The sequence below is a fragment of the Salmo salar genome, chromosome 16 (assembly GCF_965601325.2).
Source record: "Salmo salar chromosome 16, fSalSal1, whole genome shotgun sequence".
In the NCBI taxonomy this organism is placed as follows: Eukaryota; Metazoa; Chordata; class Actinopteri; order Salmoniformes; family Salmonidae; genus Salmo; species Salmo salar.
Window position 1 is genome coordinate 85,652,411 of NC_138306.1, and position 23,089 is coordinate 85,675,499.

General features: G+C 46.0%; 1 protein-coding gene and 1 long non-coding RNA gene across 8 annotated transcripts in view; one reads left to right on the forward strand and one right to left on the reverse strand.

The window, feature by feature from the left end:
- dmd (dystrophin) overlaps positions 1–23,089 on the forward strand; it is a 424,484-nt gene that overhangs the window by 135,736 nt on the left and 265,659 nt on the right. For all 7 annotated transcript variants that reach the window (XM_082963114.1, XM_082963111.1, XM_082963108.1 and 4 more), the window contains exons 6-7: positions 1,260–1,432; positions 11,126–11,244. In XM_082963114.1, the coding sequence (XP_082819240.1) occupies positions 1,260–1,432; positions 11,126–11,244 (292 nt within the window). The remainder of the gene's footprint in view (positions 1–1,259; positions 1,433–11,125; positions 11,245–23,089) is intronic.
- Positions 4,645–23,089, reverse strand: part of LOC123727909 (uncharacterized) — a 42,641-nt gene continuing 24,196 nt past the window's right edge. Inside the window, exon 2 of the long non-coding RNA XR_014381018.1 lies at positions 4,645–5,282. This is a non-coding gene — a long non-coding RNA (uncharacterized LOC123727909). The remainder of the gene's footprint in view (positions 5,283–23,089) is intronic.

The window sequence follows — 23,089 nt, forward strand, 5'->3', positions numbered from 1 at the left end:
ACCCCTGTAACATCAGGGGAGTGTTTTTTGCACCCTAAACCCTAAACATACCAACATCTGGTGGCTGTTACAGATGTAATGCACAACAACAGTTTAGTGAATGTTAGGTGAACATTCCAAGGATATTTCACCTAAAAAAGTTTTAGAACTATATAGATTTAATAAAAAAATTCTCTGAATGTTTTTGGGATGTTATCCTACTGTTAGATAAAACTCTAACTAGAACTTAAAGGGAATCTTAGCTAATGTTCTGGGAATGTTCCCGGTTGACTGGGTATGAGTCTGAGTTGGATATACAGCTGATGGATAGGTGATGGTAAGATAGGCATCAGTAATACAGCTTTACCAGACATACCAGTGGAAGCTATTCATGCACTTCTTCATTCTTTTCCCCTAGAGCTTTTTAGGAAGATAAAGAGAGATAGAGTTGTGTCTGAGTTGGAATATTACATCTCTGTGTGTGTGTGTGTGTGTGTGTGTGTGTGTGTGTGTGTGTGTGTGTGTGTGTGTGTGTGTGTGTGTGTGTGTGTGTGTGTGTGTGTGTGTGTGTGTGTGTGTGTGGATACGATAGGTGATGGATAGGTGATGGTAAGATATGCATCAGTAATACAGCTTTACCAGACATACCAGTGGGGTACTTCTTCACTCCTTTCCCCTAGAGCTGGGCAGAGATGTTCCAGAACTGTCACTCAAATAGCTAACTGTGTGTGCACTCACGTGTGTGTGTGTGTGTGTGTGTGTGTGTGTGTGGTGTGTGTGTGTGTGTGTGTGTGTGTGTGTGTGTGTGTGTGTGTCTGTGTGCATGTGTCTGTGTCTGTCTGTGTGTGTGTGTGTGAGTGAATCCAAACTCTTCCTAAAACTATTGCAGGACGTGTAGAGAAGTTGCTTTAACAGGAAGTTCCTGCCTCAATGGTAATATCTCCCACCTCCTGTCATCATGTACTTCAGTAGATCCATATTGTTAAGCCTGTCTAGGTGGAATGTTGTAGTGTGAGCGGCGGTGTTGAGGACATTATGTCTCCTTGTTTCCATATGTCTCCAGACATCTGTCTGACATCTGGACTATTTGCGTCCTTTGCAAATTTGTGTTTCTGTCTTGACTCTGTCTGTCTCTCTCTCTGTCCCCCCCTTCTCTCTCTCTCTCTCTCTCTCTGTCCCCCCCTTCTCTCTCTCTCTCTCTCTCTGTCCCCCCCTTCTCTCTCTCTCTCTCTCTCTCTCTCTCTCTCTCTCTCTCTCTCTCTCTCTCTCTCTCTCTCCAGGTAAAGGATGTGATGAAGGATGTGATGGCAGGCCTACAGCAGACCAACAGTGAGAAGATTCTGCTTAGCTGGGTGCGCCAGTCCACCAAGGACTATCCCCACGTCAATGTGGTCAACTTCTCCTCCAGCTGGGCCGACGGCCTGGCCTTCAACGCACTCATCCACAGCCACAGGTATCTATAACACTCATCCACAGCCACAGGTAGGAGGATACTCCTCCATAACACTCATCCATAACTGGCCTTCAACGCACTCATCCACAGTCACAGGTATCTATAATGCTCATCCATAACTGGCCTTCAATGCACACATCCACAGTCACAGGTATCTATAACGCTCATCCACAGGTATCTATAACACTCATCCAAAGCCACAGGTCAGAGACACTCATCCATAACACTCATCCACAGCCACAGGTCAGAGACACTCATCCTTAACTCTCATCCACAGCCACAGGTCATCCTTAACTCTCATCCACAGCCACAGGTCAGAGACACTCATCCTTAACTCTCATCCACAGCCTGAGGGGAATCGTGAATTTGCTCAAGGTGTAGAAAATCAGAAAAGTTGAACACCTGCTCTATTGAAGGTTTAATAGACAGAAGACAGACTTATTGGGAGACAGACACGTTCCCCTGAGAGGTTGGGAACAATCTGCCCCCTTCCACATACAAAACATACTGCCTCCTGAGTGCCTGGCCCCTGGTCAAAACATACTGCCTCCTGAGTGCCTGGGCCCTGGTCAAAACATACTGCCTCCCGAGTGCCTGGGCCCTGTTCAAAACATACTGCCTCCAAGTGCCTGGGCCCTGGTCAAAACATACTGCCTCCAAGTGCCTGGGCCCTGTTCAAAACATACTGCCTCCAAGTGCCTGGGCCCTGGTCAAAACATACTGCCTCCAAGTGCCTGGGCCCTGGTCAAAACATACTGCCTCCAAGTGCCTGGGCCCTGTTCAAAACATACTGCCTCCAAGTGCCTGGGCCCTGGTCAAAACATACTGCCTCCTGAGTGCCTGGGCCCTGGTCAAAACATACTGCCTCCTGAGTGCCTGGGCCCTGGTCAAAACATACTGCCTCCTGAGTGCCTGGGCCCTGGTCAAAACATACTGCCTCCTGAGTGCCTGGGCCCTGGTCAAAACATACTGCCTCCTGAGTGCCTGGGCCCTGGTCAAAACATACTGCCTCCTGAGTGCCTGGGCCCTGGTCAAAACATACTGCCTCCAAGTGCCTGGGCCCTGGTCAAAACATACTGCCTCCCGAGTGCCTGGGCCCTGTTCAAAACATACTGCCTCCAAGTGCCTGGGCCCTGGTCAAAACATACTGCCTCCAAGTGCCTGGGCCCTGTTCAAAACATACTGCCTCCAAGTGCCTGGGCCCTGGTCAAAACATACTGCCTCCAAGTGCCTGGGCCCTGGTCAAAACATACTGCCTCCAAGTGCCTGGGCCCTGTTCAAAACATACTGCCTCCAAGTGCCTGGGCCCTGGTCAAAACATACTGCCTCCGGAGTGCCTGGGCCCTGGTCAAAACATACCGCCTCCCGAGTGCCTGGGCCCTGGTCAAAACATACTGCCTCCAAGTGCCTGGGCCCTGGTCAAAACATACCGCCTCCTGAGTGCCTGGGCCCTGTTCAAAACATACCGCCTCCCGAGTGCCTGGCCCCTGGTCAAAACATACTGCCTCCTGAGTGCCTGGGCCCTGGTCAAAACATACTGCCTCCTGAGTGCCTGGGCCCTGGTCAAAACATACTGCCTCCTGAGTGCCTGGGCCCTGGTCAAAACATACTGCCTCCCGAGTGCCTGGGCCCTGGTCAAAACATACTGCCTCCAAGTGCCTGGGCCCTGGTCAAAACATACTGCCTCCTGAGTGCCTGGGCCCTGGTCAAAACATACTGCCTCCTGAGTGCCTGGGCCCTGGTCAAAACATACTGCCTCCAAGTGCCTGGGCCCTGGTCAAAACATACTGCCTCCCGAGTGCCTGGGCCCTGTTCAAAACATACTGCCTCCAAGTGCCTGGGCCCTGGTCAAAACATACTGCCTCCAAGTGCCTGGGCCCTGTTCAAAACATACTGCCTCCAAGTGCCTGGGCCCTGGTCAAAACATACTGCCTCCAAGTGCCTGGGCCCTGGTCAAAACATACTGCCTCCAAGTGCCTGGGCCCTGTTCAAAACATACTGCCTCCAAGTGCCTGGGCCCTGTTCAAAACATACTGCCTCCGGAGTGCCTGGGCCCTGGTCAAAACATACTGCCTCCCGAGTGCCTGGGCCCTGGTCAAAACATACTGCCTCCGGAGTGCCTGGGCCCTGGTCAAAACATACCGCCTCCCGAGTGCCTGGGCCCTGGTCAAAACATACTGCCTCCAAGTGCCTGGGCCCTGGTCAAAACATACTGCCTCCTGAGTGCCTGGGCCCTGTTCAAAACATACCGCCTCCTGAGTGCCTGGGCCCTGGTCAAAACATACTGCCTCCTGAGTGCCTGGGCCCTGGTCAAAACATACTGCCTCCTGAGTGCCTGGGCCCTGGTCAAAACATACCGCCTCCCGAGTGCCTGGGCCCTGTTCAAAACATACTGCCTCCTGAGTGCCTGGGCCCTGGTCAAAACATACTGCCTCCAAGTGCCTGGGCCCTGGTCAAAACATACTGCCTCCTGAGTGCCTGGGCCCTGGTCAAAACATACTGCCTCCCGAGTGCCTGGGCCCTGGTCAAAACATACTGCCTCCCGAGTGCCTGGGCCCTGGTCAAAACATAAGCCAACTTGCAAGGCCAGGGTGACCTCACTTTAAAGAGCCTATAGCTAAATGAAAGCCTTCTGCCTTAGGAATGTCACTTAGGGCATGAATGCTGTCTAAGTGCTGTTTTATAGTGAGCCCTATCCTCAGAGAGTGGTCAACCTCTGGGTTAATATGCAGCTAGAATTTTGTGTTTTGATGATATGAGAGACTGGTGTCTCATTCATCATTCTAACAAGGAATAGCAGGTAGTGGGAGAAGGGACATCCACCATGTACCAAAACTCCCCTCCACTGGGGATAAACTAGACTACTTGCTTTGAATAAATGCGCTGGACAAGGCAAAACGTCCGGAGGCAGTGACCGTGAAGCGAGGTTGTGCAGAGTAGCACAAATCAACATTGCGTCAATAGTTGATCATTAAACATCTCATGCAGGGTGTTCTCATAATCATCCTCATTGTCCTTGGAATTGGAAACATTTCTCGGCAGTATTTCAGCTACACGTTTCTTCACATACATTTTCACACCACCAATGTTCTATAAACATTAACATTAACCTGATTCATCTTACATTTATACCATTCGCTTTTAACAGTAGCCTAACAGTCCCCTGTTTGTCTTTGCCGTGCACCGTCCTGTGGTATACCAATGACAAATCAGTATCTCAATGTATTTATTTCAAGTCAACATTACGACATATGTTTTCCAGTGTGAAAATAAACAATATTGGCAATCCCAAATCAGTTATGGGCAAGGTTGTCCCCCCCTCCCAACACTCATTTTCTTCTTCAGAGGGCTTTACAGTTTCTACTCACAGCGACACACATGTAACTCATGTCTGTCACAGTGGGTGGTCCTTGATGATGTCCCAAAGTCAATATCTGGAGGATAGTCTAATTTTCCCAACCAGACGAGTCTCTCACCTGACCATCCTTCACTGTCCGTTTTGTCTCGTCCATTTTGTCTCGTCCGCTTTGTCTCGTACGTTTTGTCTCGTCCGTTTTGTCTCGTCCATTTTGTCTCATCCATTTTTTATCAGCAGACAAGATCTCTCCATGCTCACTTCACGTGCTCGGTCTCAGGACTCATGCTGCACTCCTGAGAGAAAGGCAGTCAATACCTTCCATGTACACAAGTTGCTGGCTCGGCCTCAGGTCTCAGGTAGAACTAGTGAGGGACAAGGCCGTAGTGGACGTCATTACTTCAACCGGTTAGAGGGGGTGAGGCTCACATTGATCTGGGTCAAATGATTCCTTCCATGCATCTAGATACCATCCGGGGTCACTATCACCATAACCTGGAGAGGAGACAGACCACAACAGTTTAGGATACAGGAATTTAAGACAAATTATTCACTGTATGACAAATTATTCATTTTTCCAATAGTCTTAATACAAAAGTCTAAAACAAATAACAAAACACTTTTGCAAGTTGACTTTTACATCCCCATCACATTTGGTGATCTCAACGCAGAGGTAAAGGGTCAAGGGGGTACAGGGTCAAGGGGGTACAGGGTCAGGGAGGTACAGGGTCAGGGAGGTAGAGAGTCAGGGAGGTACAGGGTCAGGGAGGTACAGGGTCAGGGGGGTAGAGGGTCAGGGAGGTACAGGGTCAGGGAGGTACAGGGTCAGGGAGGTACAGGGTCAGGGAGGTACAGGGTCAGGGAGGTACAGGGTCAGGGAGGTACAGGGTCAGGGAGGTACAGGGTCAGGGGGGTAGAGGGTCAGGGAGGTACAGGGTCAGGGAGGTACAGGGTCAGGGAGGTACAGGGTCAGGGAGGTACAGGGTCAGGGAGGTAGAGGGTCAGGGAGGTACAGGGTCAGGGAGGTACAGGGTCAGGGAGGTAGAGGGTCAGGGAGGTACAGGGTCAGGGAGGTACAGGGTCAGGGAGGTACAGGGTCAGGGAGGTACAGGGTCAGGGAGGTACAGGGTCAGGGAGGTACAGGGTCAGGGAGGTACAGGGTCAGGGGGGTAGAGGGTCAGGGAGGTACAGGGTCAGGGAGGTACAGGGTCAGGGAGGTACAGGGTCAGGGGGGTACAGGGTCAGGGAGGTAGAGGGTCAGGGAGGTACAGGGTCAGGGAGGTACAGGGTCAGGGAGGTACAGGGTCAGGGAGGTACAGGGTCAGGGAGGTACAGGGTCAGGGAGGTACAGGGTCAGGGGGGTAGAGGGTCAGGGAGGTACAGGGTCAGGGAGGTACAGGGTCAGGGGGGTAGAGGGTCAGGGAGGTACAGGGTCAAGGGGGTACAGGGTCAGGGAGGTACAGGGTCAGGGGGGTACAGGGTCAGGGAGGTAGAGGGTCAGGGGGGTACAGGGTCAGGGAGGTACAGGGTCAGGGAGGTATAGGGTCAGGGAGGTACAGGATCAGGGGGGTACAGGGTCAGGGGGTACAGGGTCAGGGGGGTACCGGGTCAGGGAGGTAGAGGGTCAGGGAGGTAGAGGGTCAGGGGGGTACAGGGTCAGGGGGTACAGGGTCAAGGGGGTACAGGGTCAGGGGGGTAGAGGGTCAGGGAGGTAGAGGGTCAGGGAGGTAGAGGGTCAGGGGGGTACAGGGTCAGGGGGGTACAGGGTCAGGGAGGTAGAGGGTCAGAGAGGTAAGGGGTCAGGGGGGTACAGGGTCAGGGAGGTAGAGGGTCAGGGAGGTAGAGGGTCAGAGAGGTCGAGGGTCAGGGAGGTAAGGGGTCAGGGGGGTACAGGGTCAGGGAGGTAGAGGGTCAGGGAGGTACAGGGTCAGAGAGGTCGAGGGTCAGGGAGGTAAGGGGTCAGGGGGGTACAGGGTCAGGGAGGTAGAGGGTCAGGGAGGTAGAGGGTCAGGGAGGTACAGGGTCAGGGGGGTACAGGGTCAGGGAGGTACAGGGTCAGGGAGGTAGAGGGTCAGGGGGGTAGAGGGTCAGGGAGGTACAGGGTCAGGGAGGTACAGGGTCAGGGAGGTACAGGGTCAGGGAGGTAGAGGGTCAGGGAGGTACGGGGTCAGGGAGGTAGGGGGTCAGGGAGGTACAGGGTCAGGGGGGTACAGGGTCAGGGAGGTACAGGGTCAGGGAGGTAGAGGGTCAGGGAGGTAGAGGGTCAGGGAGTTAGATGGCTAACCCTCAAGGAGAGAAACTAAAACAAAACAAAACAGCAATACACTCTGTCAGAAATATCTGCATTACTTATTACATTCACCTTTCACCCCATGCCTCTGGCCTTTTTAGTGAGGGTGATCCGGCCTCACCAGAAGGTCAGGACAGAGGTTAACACAGAGGTTAAAGGTTACCGGAAATAAAAGAAGGGGAAGAACGCTGCTTTGGTTCGTGTGGGTAGATGACCTGCTAGCTGATCGTCAGCTCTTTCCCTTTCTTCACCTTTACTCAGACTAAATATTTCAAAACGTTCAAAACATCCTCTGTTCAAGGTCACATTGTTTTTCAGTACAATTCCCATCAGAATTCGTGACTGTACACTTCAGAAAATGTTATTTGCGTGTCCTTTAAGGTGCATCGTTTCTCACCCGTGAAGAACCAACTCAAACCCAATAACAAGTCCACACATAATACATCACCCGCTGTATTACCACCACTAACACATATTCATCAGTATAGATGGGTGGGTTGTGTGTGTATGCAGGTGTGTGTGGTTAAAACGTAGGGCAAAAACAAACTAATGTCCAGGCCTTACTTCATTGGGCCTTACTTAAGTCTAGGTCCAAAACGCTTCTTAACAGCTTCTACACCCAAGACATAAGACTCCTAAAGAGTTAATCAAATGGCCACCCAGACTATTTGCATTGTCGTCCCCCCACCCTCTCTTTTGTGCTGCTGCTACTCTCTGTTTATTATCTATGCACTGTCACTTTAACTCTACCTACATGTATAGTGGGGGAAAAAAGTATTGGATCCCCTGCTGATTTTGTACGTTTGCCCACTGACAAAGAAAGGATCAGTCTATCATTTTAATAGTAGGTTTATTTGAACAGTGGGAGACAGAATAACAACAAAATAATCCAGAAAAACGCATGTCAAAAATGTTATGAATTGATTTGCATTTTAATGAGGGAAATAAGTATTTGACCCCCTCTCAATCAGAAAGATTTCTGGCTCCCAGGAGACTTTTATACAGGTAACGAGCTGAGATTAGGATCACACTCTTAAAGGGAGTGCTCCTAACCGCAGCTTGTTACCTGTAAAAAAAGACACTTGTCCACAGAAGCAATCAATCAATCAGATTCCAAACTCTCTACCATGGCCAAGACCAAAGAGCCCTCCAAGGATGTCAGGGACAAGATTGTAGACCTACACAAGGCTGGAATGGGCTACAAGACCATCGCCAAGCAGCTTGGTGAGAAGGTGACAACATTTGGTGCGATTATTCGCAAATGGAAGAAACACAAAAGAACTGTCAATCTCCCTCGGCCTGGGGCTCCATGCAAGATCTCACCTCGTGGAGTTGCAATGATCATGAGAACGGTGAGGAATCAGCCCAGAACTACACGGGAGGATCTTGTCAATGATCTCAAAGCAGCTGGGACCATAGTCACCAAGAAAACAATTGGTTACACACTACGCCGTGAAGGACTGAAATCCTGCAGCGCCCGCAAGGTCCCCCTGCTGAAGAACACATATACATGCCCGTCTGAAGTTTGCCAATGAACATCTGAGTGACTCAGAGGACAACTGGTGAAAGTGTTGTGGTCAGATGAGACCAAAATGGAGCTCTTTGGCATCAACTCAACTCGCCGTGTTTGGAGGAGGAGGAATGCTGCCTATGACCCCAAGAACACCATCTCCACCGTCAAACATGGAGGTGGAAACATTATGCTTTGGGAGTTTTTTTCTGCTAAGGGGACAGGACAACTTCACTGCATCAAAGGGACGATGGACGGGGCAATGTACCATCAAATCTTGGGTGAGAACCTCCTTCCCTCAGCCAGGGCATTGAAAATGGGTCGTGGATGGGTATTCCAGTATGACGATGACCCAAAACACACGGCCAAGGCAACAAAGGAGTGGCTCTTGAAGAAGCACATTAAGGTCCTGGAGTGGCCTAGCCAGTCTCCAGACCTTAATCCCATAGAAAATCTGTGGAGTGAGCTGAAGGTTCGAGTTGCCAAACGTCAGCCTCGAAACCTTAATGACTTGGAGAAGATGTGCAAAGAGGAGTGGGACAAAATCCCTCCTGAGATGTGTGCAAACCTGGTGGCCAACTACAAGAAAAGTCTGACCTCTGTGATTGCCAACAAGGGTTTTGCCACCAAGTACTAAGTCATGTTTTGCAGAGGGGTCAAATACTTATTTCCCTCATTAAAATGGAAATCATTTTATAACATTTTTTACATGCGTTTTTCTGGATTTTTTTGTTGTTATTCTGTCTCTCACTGTTCAAATAAACCTACTATTAAAATTATAGACTGATCATTTCTATGTAAGTGGGCAAACGTACAAAATCAGCAGGGGATCAAATACTTTTTTCCCCCACTGTACATATAACTTCAATTACCTCGACTAACCGGTGCCCCTGCACTTTGGCTCTGTACCGGTACCTCCTGTTTATTGCCAAGAGCCTGTCAGTAAGCATTTCACTGTAAGGTCTACTACACCTGTTGTATTCAGCATTTCACTGTAAGGTCTACTACACCTGTTGTATTCAGCATTTCACTGTAATGTCTACTACACCTGTTGTATTCAGCATTTCACTGTAAGGTCTACTACACCTGTTGTATTCAGCATTTCACTGTAAGGTCTACTACACCTGTTGTATTCAGCATTTCACTGTAAGGTCTACTACACCTGTTGTATTCAGCATTTCACTGTAAGGTCTACTACACCTGTTGTATTCAGCATTTCACTGTAAGGTCTACTACACCTGTTGTATTCAGCATTTCACTGTAAGGTCTACTACACCTGTTGTATTCAGCATTTCACTGTAAGGTCTACTACACCTGTTGTATTCAGCATTTCACTGTAAGGTCTACTACACCTGTTGTATTCAGCGTTTCACTGTAAGGTCTACTACACTTGTTGTATTCAGCATTTCACTGTAAGGTCTACTACACCTGTTGTATTCAGCGTTTCACTGTAAGGTCTACTACACCTGTTTTATTCAGCATTTCACAGTAAGGTCTACTACACCTGTTGTATTCAGCATTTCACTGTAAGGTCTACTACACCTGTTGTATTCAGCATTTCACTGTAAGGTCTACTACACCTGTTGTATTCAGCATTTCACTGTAAGGTCTACTACACCTGTTGTATTCAGCATTTCACTGTAAGGTCTACTACACCTGTTGTATTCAGCATTTCACTGTAAGGTCTACTACACCTGTTGTATTCAGCATTTCACTGTAAGGTCTACTACACCTGTTGTATTCAGCATTTCACTGTAAGGTCTACTACACCTGTTGTATTCAGCATTTCACTGTAAGGTCTACTACACCTGTTGTATTCAGCATTTCACTGTAAGGTCTACTACACCTGTTGTATTCAGCATTTCACTGTAAGGTCTACTACACCTGTTGTATTCAGCATTTCACTGTAAGGTCTACTACACCTGTTGTATTCAGCATTTCACTGTAAGGTCTACTACACCTGTTGTATTCGGCGCACGTGACAAATAACATTTCATTTGAATTGAATTGGGAGCTTTCGTAACGTCTGTTTTCTGGTTCCTTTATAGACCTGCAGAATTTCACTAACTGCTCTCAAGGCAACGGGCCTCAGGAAGCATTTCACAGGGAGAGATACAGAATCATTGTTAAACTCATCAGAATACTTGGTAGTGGACAGCCCATCCTTTCCTGAGAGAAAATCAACATTTCGTTACTTTTCACTATTTTAAATCTTAATCAGTCAAGTCAGGTCAGAGACATTCATCCATAACACTCATCCACAGGTCGCAGGTCAGATGTTAGCCCTCAAATTCCTCAGTGGGTTTTCCTTATTTTATCTGGCTCAGGGCAAGATTGCAAAAGTGTGTCTGCCCTCGAGGCAGAGCTCCCTTCAGAACAAGATTCAATAAGAAAAGCTCTAATCTGCTCAGTCATCATCCAATCAGCTCTTCTACTCCTTTACCTCTTGGCATTTAGTCTGGAACAGAGTGGTCTGATTGGCTAGAGGATGTTTAGAGGATGAATCTGATTGGCTCATTCTGTTCCCGCCCCCTGCAGGCCCGAGCTGTTTGATTGGAGCATTGTGGAGAAGCAGAAGAGTGCCATGGAGAGATTGGATCACGCCTTCAGCAAGGCTGAGCAAACCCTGGGCATAGACAGACTGCTGGACGCTGAGGGTAAGATCCCTGACCCCTAATCTAGACCCTAACCCTGACCCCTAACCCAGACCCTAACCCAGACCCTAAACCTGACCCCTAACCCAGACCCTAACCCTGACCCCTAACCCAGACCCTAACCTAGATCCTAACCCCTAACCCAGACCCTAACCCTGACCCCTAACCCAGACCCTAAACCTGACCCCTAACCCAGACCCTGACCCCTAACCCAGACCCTAACCCCTAACCCAGACCTCTAGCCCAGACCCTAAACCTGACCCCTAATCCAGACCCTAACCCTGACCCCTAACCCAGACCCTAACCCTGACCCCTAACCCAGACCCTAACCTCTAACCCAGACCTCTAGCCCAGACCCTAAACCTGACCCCTAACCCAGACCCTAACCCTGACCCCTAATCCAGACCCTAACCCTGACCCCTAACCCAGACCCTAACCCAGACCCTAACCCTGACTGCTAACCCAGACCCTAAACCTGACCCCTAACCCAGACCCTAACCCCTAACCCAGACCCCTAGACCAGACCCTAAACCTGACCCCTAACCCAGACCCTAACCCAGACCCTAACCCTGACCCCTAACCCAGACCCTAAACCTGACCCCTAACCCAGACCCTAACCCTGACCCCTAACCCAGACCCTAACCCCTAACCCAGACTCCTAGCCCAGACCCTAAACCTTACCCCTAACCCAGACCCTAACCCAGACCCTAACCCAGACCCTAACCCAGACCCTAACCCAGACCCTAACCCTGGCCCCTAACCCAGACCCTAACCCTTCAGTAAGGCGGAGCAAATCCTGGGCACAGACTGCTGGACGCTGAGAGGAAGTGACACCTGTATGGAGCCAGTTCATAATAAAATGTCAGCTGAAACCCCTCAGGCATCTTCTTACTACGACATTTAACCAGAAGCCCATATGATGTCAATATAGGGCCGTATTTACAGTCTTCACTTGGGTTTAAAAGTGAGGAATAGTTCCAGTATTACCCTGTGCTGTTGTTTAAGCCAGTGAATCTCATCGTCATCACGCCGGCGTGATTTAGGACTTCCAACCCCTTTTAACCTTTTACTGCAGTGGGCTAAATCAGGGCCAATCAGAGTGTTTCTTGGTAGTCTTAAACACATCTACTTTGTATCAAAAGTATCCACCTCACACACATGGTTATGGGCTTAACAAAAGAAGACACCTGTATCATGTCAGATATAGAGTTGAAATGTATTACATTTAGATTTTTCATCCCAATATTACACTTCATATACATCACAGAAAACTGAATTATAACAAAGCCGTTTGACATAGAAACCCATGAGGCCACATGAGGGTGATTTGGTCATTTGACTACAGGAAAGGATACACATCGTATGTTTGGGCTACAGAACATTGGATCATCTAACGAGGGCTGAGTTAGAGCTGTTTGTGAGACTAGGGCAGTCCGAATGGTTTGAGCTATAAACTATTAAAGCTATCTCTGAAAAGCTGAGACTCAGGAACACACACATGTGACATATTTAGGTCTATGACCTCATGAGCTACAGAAGAGTCATTAGAAGGTAAGGTTCTTCCACATAGATCATAGGAAATCCCAGGACATAGTGTCTATAATACTGTAAGGGTTTCTTCTACATAGATCATAGTAAATCCCAGGACATAGTGTCTATAATACTGTAAGGGGTTCTTCTACATAGATCATAGGAAATCCCAGGACATAGTGTCTATAATACTGTAAGGGGTTCTTCTACATAGATCATAGGAAATCCCAGGACATAGTGTCTATAATACTGTAAGGGGTTCTTCTACATAGATCATAGTAAATCCCAGGACATAGTGTCTATAATACTGTAAGGGTTTCTTCTACATAGATCATAGTAAATCCCAGGACATAGTGTCTATAATACTGTAAGGGGTTCTTCTACATAGATCATAGTAAATCCCAGGACATAGTGTCTATAATACTGTAAGGGTTTCTTCTACATAGATCATAGGAAATCCCAGGACATAGTGTCTATAATACTGTAAGGGGTTCTTCTACATAGAAGATCATAGTAAATCCCAGGACATAGTGTCTATAATACTGTAAGGGGTTCTTCTACATAGATCATAGGAAATCCCAGGTCATAGTGTCTATAATACTGTAAGGGTTTCTTCCACATAGATCATAGGAAATCCCAGAACATAGTGTCTATAATACTGTAAGGGTTTCTTCTACATAGATCATAGGAAATCCCAGGACATAGTGTCTATAATACTGTAAGGGTTTCTTCTACATAGATCATAGTAAATCCCAGGACATAGTGTCTATAATACTGTAAGGGGTTCTTCCACATAGATCATAGGAAATCCCAGGACATAGTGTCTATAATACTGTAAGGGTTTCTTCTACATAGATCATAGTAAATCCCAGGACATAGTGTCTATAATACTGTAAGGGTTTCTTCTACATAGATCATAGGAAATCCCAGGTCATAGTGTCTATAATACTGTAAGGGGTTCTTCTACATAGATCATAGGAAATCCCAGGACATAGTGTCTATAATACTGTAAGGGGTTCTTCTACATAGACCATAGGAAATCCCAGGACATAGTGTCTATAATACTGTAAGGGGTTCTTCTACATAGATCATAGTAAATCCCAGGACATAGTGTCTATAATACTGTAAGGGGTTCTTCTACATAGATCATAGGAAATCCCAGGACATAGTGTCTATAATACTGTAAGGGTTTCTTCTACATAGATCATAGGAAATCCCAGAACATAGTGTCTATAATACTGTAAGGGGTTCTTCTACATAGATCATAGTAAATCCCAGGACATAGTGTCTATAATACTGTAAGGGTTTCTTCCACATAGATCATAGGAAATCCCAGGACATAGTGTCTATAATACTGTAAGGGGTTCTTCTACATAGATCATAGGAAATCCCAGGACATAGTGTCTATAATACTGTAAGGGGTTCTTCTACATAGATCATAGGAAATCCCAGAACATAGTGTCTATAATACTGTAAGGGGTTCTTCTACATAGATCATAGGAAATCCCAGAACATAGTGTCTATAATACTGTAAGGGTTTCTTCTACATAGATCATAGGAAATCCCAGGACATTGTGTCTATAATATTGTAATAAGCTCACATAGTTGCTGTCACAAACTCCACACAGTTGTCACTGACTAGTTGGATATTCATTTCCCCAGTGAGCAAAGTATTTCTGTACTTACAGCATTCATATAAATTCATTCTGATCAGGTTTGTGCTTTGGCGGACCTTGTGTTTTGTGTTGGCATTTGTCAATAAAACTCATGAATACAACTGTTTATGTCAAATAGTGTTCTGTTCTACTTGTAGCCCTGGTTGTCCTGAAAATAAACTGTTTAAACACTTCATTGTGAGGATAAATATAAGGGCTGGACGTGCAGATCAATGAAAGTCAGATCAATGAGAAGCTGATTTTTGCTGTGGCCTCGGGACTGGTAGGGTTAATAAACAGCACTGTGTTGGTGTGTAAACAGGCCTAAGCAGGACATGACTGAGCATGGTGTTGTTGAGCATGGTGTTAGGTCCATGGTACCACAGTATATTGTTCACTGTGGCGTAGTCCCATGGTCCAGTATGGATTAGTATTCAGTGGACAGATTGTCATCTGTCCCGTCCTAATCAATGATGACACTGGTGTCATGCTCTCATTGAGACGTTAAATAGTCCCAATCACAGAGCGCTAACTACACACCAATGGAATATGGTGGAGCAGAATGCTGATTGGCTATGGCCTAGTAGATTCTGGTCACCTTGGCGATGAGAAGAGATACTCTGGGAGATATGAATTGCATTAATAACTGGGTTTATTGAGGATGTTATGATTGGAGATGTCATTGTCATGCCCTGCCCAGTCATGTTATGATTGGAGATGTCATTGTCATGCCCTGCCCAGTCATGTTATGATTGGTGATTGTGATGTTATGCCCTGTCCAGTCATGTTATGATTGGTGATGGTGATGTTATGCCCTGTCCAGTCATGTTATGATTGGTGATGTTATGCCCTGTCATGTTATGATTGGTGATTGTGATGCCCTGTCCAGTCATGTTATGATTGGTGATGTTATGCCCTGCCCAGTCATGTTATGATTGGTGATGTTATGCCTTGTCCTGTCATGTTATGATTGGTGATTGTGATGTTCTGTCCAGTCATGTTATGATTGGTGATTGTGATGTTATGTCCTGTCCAGTCATGTTATGATTGGTGATTGTGATGTTATGCCCAGTCATGTTATGATTGGTGATTGCGATGCCCTGTCCAGTCATGTTATGATTGGTGATTGTGATGTTATGCCCAGTCATGTTATGATTGGTGATTGCGATGCCCTGTCCAGTCATGTTATGATTGGTGATGTTATGCCCTGCCCAGTCATGTTATGATTGGTGATGTTATGCCCTGCCCAGTCATGTTATGATTGGTGATTGCGATGCCCTGTCCAGTCATGTTATGATTGGTGATGTTATGCCCTGTCCAGTCATGTTATGATTGGTGATGTTATGCCCTGCCCAGTCATGTTATGATTGGTGATTGCGATGCCCTGTCCAGTCATGTTATGATTGGTGATTGTGATGCCCTGTCCTGTCATGTTATGATTGGTGATTGTGATGTTATGTCCTGTCCAGTCATGTTATGATTGGTGATTGCGATGCCCTGTCCTGTCATGTTATGATTGGTGATTGTGATGCCCTTATTTGAGGGGGTATGTTTGTGATGTTATATAACCACAGCTGTTTTAATAATAACAGGGGGGTACATTGCTACTAATGTTAGTGCAGTAACATGCTAGCTGTTCCCATAGACTTCCAGTCATTGAACCAAGGACGATCCATTTAAAATCGGCGGAAATATATATATATATTTAAAATTACATCATTTTTTGCAGCAGTGGCAACAATTTAGTAGCGGAGGGCCACCGCTGCTAGATGAATGTAGGGGAAACACTGTCTTATTTCTAGTTGATATAACTGTTGTGGTTGAGTGATACGTCATCCTATAACATCCCATTATAGGAGTGGGATTTATATCCCCCTCTTATTTCTAGGAATCTAGGTGATATATTTGTCCCATGTGGTCATGTGATATACAGTATGTTGCTTCTGTTAGCTGTGTGAAATATATCAGTCCTCCTCCCCCTGCGTGGCTATTTGATATAGCCCACCCTAGTGGCTTGGTGATATATATTGCCTGGTGGCTCCCTGTGTGGGTGTGTGTGTGTGTGTGTGTGTGTGTGTGTGTGTGTGTGTGTGTGTGTGTGTGTGTGTGTGTGTGTGTGTGTGTGTGTGTGTGTGTGTGTGTGTGTGTGTGTGTGTGTGTGTGTTATACATGTATATTGCTCTGGTGGCAGTGTGTGTGATATGTGATGTTCTCAATGTGATATGTCTCAGTCAGTTATTATCAGGGAGACAGATCTGTAGGGTTACAGTCAGGGACGCACACTGCCCTCACTACATCCTCGTTTGTCCTCAGAGAGGGAGAGAGAGAGAGAGAGAGAGAGAGAGAGAGACAGAGAGAGACAGAGGGAGACAGAGAGGGAAAGAGAAAGAGAGAAGGAAAGAGAGACAGAGAGAGAGACAGACAGAGAGGGAAAGAGAGAGACATGGGAAGAGAGAGACAGAGGGAAAGAGAAAGAGAGAGGGAGAGAGGGAGGTCCCACAGTTGACAGTGCATGTCAGAGCAGAAACTACCATGAAGTCCAAGGAACTGTCTGTAGAGCTCAGATAGAATGTGATGAGGTATACATTACCAGTCAAAGGTTTGGACACACTGTCACGTCCTGACCATAGTAAGAGCTTATTTTCTATGGTGGAGTAGGTCAGGGCGTGACAAGGGGTGTTTTGTGTGTTTCTATGTTTTCTATGTCTATGTTTGTGTTCTAGGTTTTCTATTTCTATGTTTTTTTGGGGGGGGGGGGTTGATCTCCAATTGGAGGCAGCTGGTCCTCGTTGCCTCTGATTGGAGATCATATTTAAGTAGGGGTTTTCTGATTGGAGATCATATTTAAGTAGGGGTTTTCTTCCTGGGTTTTTGTGGGTAGTTGTTTTCTGTTTCGTTAATGTACCTGACAGAACTGTTGGCTGTCGTTTTGTTTCTTTTGTCAAAGTGTTCGTTTTTACTAAAATTACAATTATGAGCACTCAACACGCTGCGGCTTGGTCCCCTCTATACGACGCCCGTTACACACACCTACTCATTCAAAGGTTTTTCTTTATTTTCACTATTTTCTACATTGTAGAATAATAGTGAAGACATCAAAACTATGAAATAACACATATGGAATCATGTAGTAACCAAAAAAAGTGTTTTATACAGTTTTTGAGATTCTTCAAAGTAGCCACCTTTTGCCTTGATGACAGCTTTGCATACTCTGGCATTCTCTCAACCAGCTTCATGAGGTCGTCACCTAGAATGCATTTCAATTTACAGTTGTGCCTTGTTAAAAGTAAATTTTTGGAATTTCTTTCCTCCTTAATGCGTTTGAGCCAATCAGTTGTGTTGTGACAAGATAGGCGTGGTATACAGAAGATATATATTTGGTAAAAGACCAAGTTCATATTATGGCAAGAACAGCTCAAATAAGCAAAGAAAAACTACAGTCCATCATAACTTTAAGACATGAAGGTCAGTCAATCAGGAACATTTCAATATCTTTGAAAGTTTCTTCAAGTGCAGTCACAAAAACCATCAAGCGCTATGATGAAACTGGCTCTCATGAGGACCACCACAGGAAAGGAAGACCCAGAGTTACCTCTCTTGCAGAGGACAAGTTCATTAGAGTTAACTGAACCTCAGATTGCAGAGTTCAAGTAACAGACGCATCTCAACATCAACTGTTCAGAGGAGACTGCATGAATCAGGCCTTTATGGTCAAATTGCTGCAAAGAAACCACTACTAAAGGACACCAATAAGAAGAATAGACTTGCTTGGGCCAAGAAACACGAGCAATGAACATTAGACAGATTGGAAATCTGTCCTTTGGTCTGATGCGTCCAAATTTGAGATTTTTGTTTCCAACCGCTGTGTCTTTGTGAGATGCGTTGTGGGTGAGTGGATGATCTCTGCATGTGTGGTTCCCACCGTGAAGCATGGAGGAGGAGGTGTGGTGGTGTGATGGTGCTTTGCTCATGATACTGTCAGTGATTTATTTAGAATTCAAGGCACACTTAACCAGCATGGCTACCTCAGCATTCTGCAGCGATACGCCATCCCATCTGGTTTGCGCTTAGTGGGACTATCAGTTGTTTTTCAACAGGACAATGACCCAACACACCTCCAGGCTGTGTAAGGGCTATTTCACCAAGAAGGAGAGTGATGGAGTGCTGCATCAGACGACCTGGCCTCCACAATCACCCGACCTCAACCCAATTGAGATGGTTTGGGATGAGTTGGATCGCAGAGGGAAGAAAAGCAGCCAACAAGTGCTCAGCGTATGTGGGAACTCCTTCAAGACTGTTGGAAAACCATTCCAGGTGAAGCTGGTTGAGAGAATGCAAAGAGTGTGCAAAGCTGTCATCAAGGCAAAGGGTGGCTACTTTGAAGAAATCGAAAATCGAAAATATATTTTGATTTGTTTAACACTTTTTTGGTTACTACATGATTCCATATGTGTTATTTCATAGTTTTGATGTCTTCACTATTATTCTACAATGTAGAAAATAGTAAAAATAAAGAATAACCCTTGAATGAGTAGGTGTGTCCAAACTTTTCACTGGTACTGTATATCTGGGGAAGGGTATACAACTATTTCTAGAGTGTTGAAAGTTTCCAAGAGAAAGGGTTGATGAAGCTAGGGGCACAGAGATAGAGACAGACAGAGAGAGAGGGAGTTGATGAGGCTAGGGGCACAGACAGAGAGAGAGAGAGAGAGAGAGAGAGAGAGAGAGAGAGAGAGAGAGAGAGTTGATGAAGCCAAGGGCACAGAGAGAGAGAGAGTTGATGAGGCTAGGGGCACAGACAGAGAGAGACAGAGTTGATGAGGCCAGGGGCAGAGAGAGAGAGAGAGAGAGAGAGAGAGAGAGAGAGAGTAGGGGCACACAGAGAGAGAGAAAGGGTTGATGAGACCAGGGCCTGAGGGATGTTGTGGTGATGTCTGTCTGTCTACTGAACAGACTGAATCATCACAGGGCCAGTTGGAGCTGCAGCTGTGGCCTTCATTAACATGGCTAGCTACCTCACACTCCAATGGGAGACTATAAAGACAAGTGTGCATCCTAAATAGGGCCCTGGTCTAAAGTAGTGCACTATATAGGGAATAGGGATCTGGTCTAAAGTAGTGCACTATATAGGGAATAGGGATCTGGTCTAAAGTAGTGCACTATATAGGGAATAGGGATCTGCTCTAAAGTAGTGCACTATATAGGGAATAGGGATCTGGTCTAAAGTAGTGCACAATATAGGGAATAGGGTACTAGTTGGGCTATGTCCTAAATGGCGCCCTATTCCCTGTGTTGTGCACTACTGTTGACCAGGACCCACATATGGACTCACTCAAAAGTAGTTCACTATATTTGGAGTAAAGCGCAATTTCAGACATACCCCTTGTGTGATTCTGCCAAATAAAAAAGCCTCACCATCAACTAAACTGCAGTCTCTCTCCGTTTACCAACCGCTTATCTTCCCTCTGGGCTCAACACACCACCCTGCCATCCATCAGTTTCTATGGTTTCCATTATTCTGGTCTCCAGTTACCTCTGTCTGATGGATTAGGCGAGGGGGGGTTGAGTCTGTTCAAAGTACCACTGAAGCCTTTAATTCCAGTGTTTTCAGATAGTGTGGGTGGACTATTTTTTGGCAAAGCGCTCCAGGCGTCGCAAGTGGAAAATAGTTAAACTTTTGTGCAGTAACAGTGCTGGGAAAACAGGCGGTGTGATCGATGACTCTGGCATCAATTACTCTGCTCTTTATGAACTGCTCTGCCATCCATTACAGTGGCTGGTGGATACGGTCTTAATGAAGGCAGATGTGGCTGTAGTCTAGCAGCATGTCAGCCAGCTACAACTCCACACACAGCTCTGTATAGATGAGGCATTGTTTTCTATTGCAACGATCTGTCCCTCTGAATGCCATCATGACTAGAGAGGAAGGGAGGATGAGAGGGAGTGAGATAGAGGATGAGAAGGAGAGGTAGAGAGTAGAGGTCGACCGATTATGATTTTTCAACACCGATACCGATTATTGGATGCCCCAAAAAAGCCGATACCGATTAATCGGCCGATTATTATTATTTTTGGGTAATAATGACAATTACAACAATACTGAATGAACACTTATTTTAACTTAATATAATACATCAATAAAATCAATTTAGCCTGAAATAAATAATGAAACATGTTCAATTTGGTTTAAATAATGCAAAACAAAGTGTTGGAGAAGAAAGTAAAAGTGCAATATGTGCCATGTAAGAAAGCTAATGTTTAAGTGCCTTGCTCAGAACATGAGAACATATGAAAGCTGGTGTTCCTTTTAACATGAGTCTTCAATATTCCCAGGTAAGAAGTTTTAGGTTGTAGTTATTATAGGAATTATAGGACTATTTCTCTCTATACGATTTGTATTTCATATACCTTTGACTATTGGATGTTCTTACAGGCACTTTAGTATTGCCAGTGTAACAGTATAGCTTCCGTCCCTCTCCTCGCTCCTACCTGGGCTCGAACCAGGAACACATCGACAACAGCCACCCTCGAAGCAGCGTTACCCATGTAGAGGAAGGGAAACAACTACTCCAAGTCTCAGAGCGAGTGACGTTTGAAATGCTATTAGCGTGCACCCGGCTAACTAGCTAGCCATTTCACATCGGTTACACCAGCCTAATCTTATGAGTTGACAGGCTTGAAGGGGTGGGTATAATTTGTGGAAAGTTCCAACAGGAATCTGTTCCAAAAAACGTAAAGTAAAAGGTTGCCAACCAACAACGCATACAAAGTAGCAACACATACAAACCTAGCTAACTAGCTGCCGAATAGGCATCAACTCACCACGTAGCTTATTCTTAATGTTTGTCCATAGGCAAACAGACATGTGAGGAGAGACATTTTTCTGAATAAACGTGATGAGTGAAAAACGCAATGAAATAGACCACTCCCTACCCGGTATCTTATTCTGCCGCTATACAACTTTGTATGCGTTGTTTTTTGGAAACCTTGTTATTTACGAAGTTTTTGGAATAGATTCCTGTTGGAACGTTCCACAAATTATACCCACCCAGGTTGAAGTCATAAACAGCGCAATGCTTGAAGCACAGCGAATGGCTGTTTGAATAAATGCTTACGAGCATACTGCTGCCTACCACCGCTCAGTCAGACTGCTCTATCAAATCATAGACTTAATTATAATATAATAAACACACAGAAATACGAGCCTTAGGTCATTAATATGGTCGAATCCGGAAACTATCATCTCGAAAACAAACGTTTTTTTCTTTCAGTGACATAAGGGAACCGTTCCGTATTTTATCTAACGGGTGGCTAAGTCTAAATATTCCTGTTAGGCATTGATGTTTATGGTTAGGTACATTGGTGCAACGACAGTACTTTTTTTGCAAATGCACTTGTTAAATCAACACCCGTTTGTCGAAGTAGGCTGTGATTCAATGAAAATTAACAGGCACCGCATCGATTATATGCAACGCAGGACACGTTAGATAAACTAGTAATATCATCAACCATGTGTAGTTAACTAGTGATTATGTTAAGATTGATAGTTTTTTATAAGTCTAATGCTAGCTAGCAACTTACCTTTGCTTCTTGCTGCCCTCACGTTACAGGTAGTCAGCCTGTTAATCCTTGTGGAGTGCAATGTAAGGCAGGTGGTTAGAGCGTTGGACTGGTAACCGAAGGTTGCAAAAACGAATCCCCCCTGAACAAGGCAGTTAAACCCCGTTTCTAGACCGTCATTGTAAATAAGAATGTGTTCTTAATCTGACTTGCCTAGTTAAATAAAGGTGTAAAAAAAAAGATTTGGCAAATCGGTGGCCAAAAATACCGATTACCGATTGTTATGAAAACGTGAAATCGGCCCTAATTAATCGGCCATTCCAATTAATCGGTCGACCTCTAGTAGAGAGAGGGAGTGAGATAGAGGATGAGAAGGAGAGGTAGAGAGAGGGAGTGAGAGGATGAGAAGGAGAGATAGAGAGAGGGAATGAGATAGAGGTAGAGAGGGAGTGAGATGGAGGGTGAGAGGTAGAGAGGGAATGAGATGGAGGATGAAAAGGAGAGGTAGAGAGGGAGTGAAATGGAGGATGAGAAGGAGAGGTAGAGAGAGGGAGTGAGACAGAGGATGAGAGGGAGGGGTAGAGAGAGTGAGATAGAGGATGAGAAGGAGAGGTAGAGAGAGGGAGTGAGATAGAGGATGAGAAGGAGAGGTAGAGAGAGGGAATGAGAGAGGATGAGAGGGAGTGAGATGGAGGGTTAGAAGGAGAGGTAGAGAGGGAGTGAGATAGAGGATGAGAAGGAGAGGTAGAGAGAGGGAATGAGAGAGGATGAGAGGGAGTGAGATGGAGGGTTAGAAGGAGAGGTAGAGAGAGGGAATGAGAGAGGATGAGAGGGTGTGAGATAGAGGATGAAAGGGAGAGGTAGCGAGGGAGTGAGATAGAGGGAGAGGTAGAGAGGGAGTGAGATAGAGGGAGAGGTAGAGAGGGAGTGAGATGGAGGATGAGAAGGAGAGGTAGAGAGAGGGAATGAGAGAGGATGAGAGGGTGTGAGAGAGGATGAAAGGGAGAGGTAGAGAGGGAGTGAGATAGAGGGAGTGAGACAGAGGAAGTGAGGGAGAGAGCAGGAGAGGAAGATTAAGAGAGGGAGAAGAAGAGATTATTAGA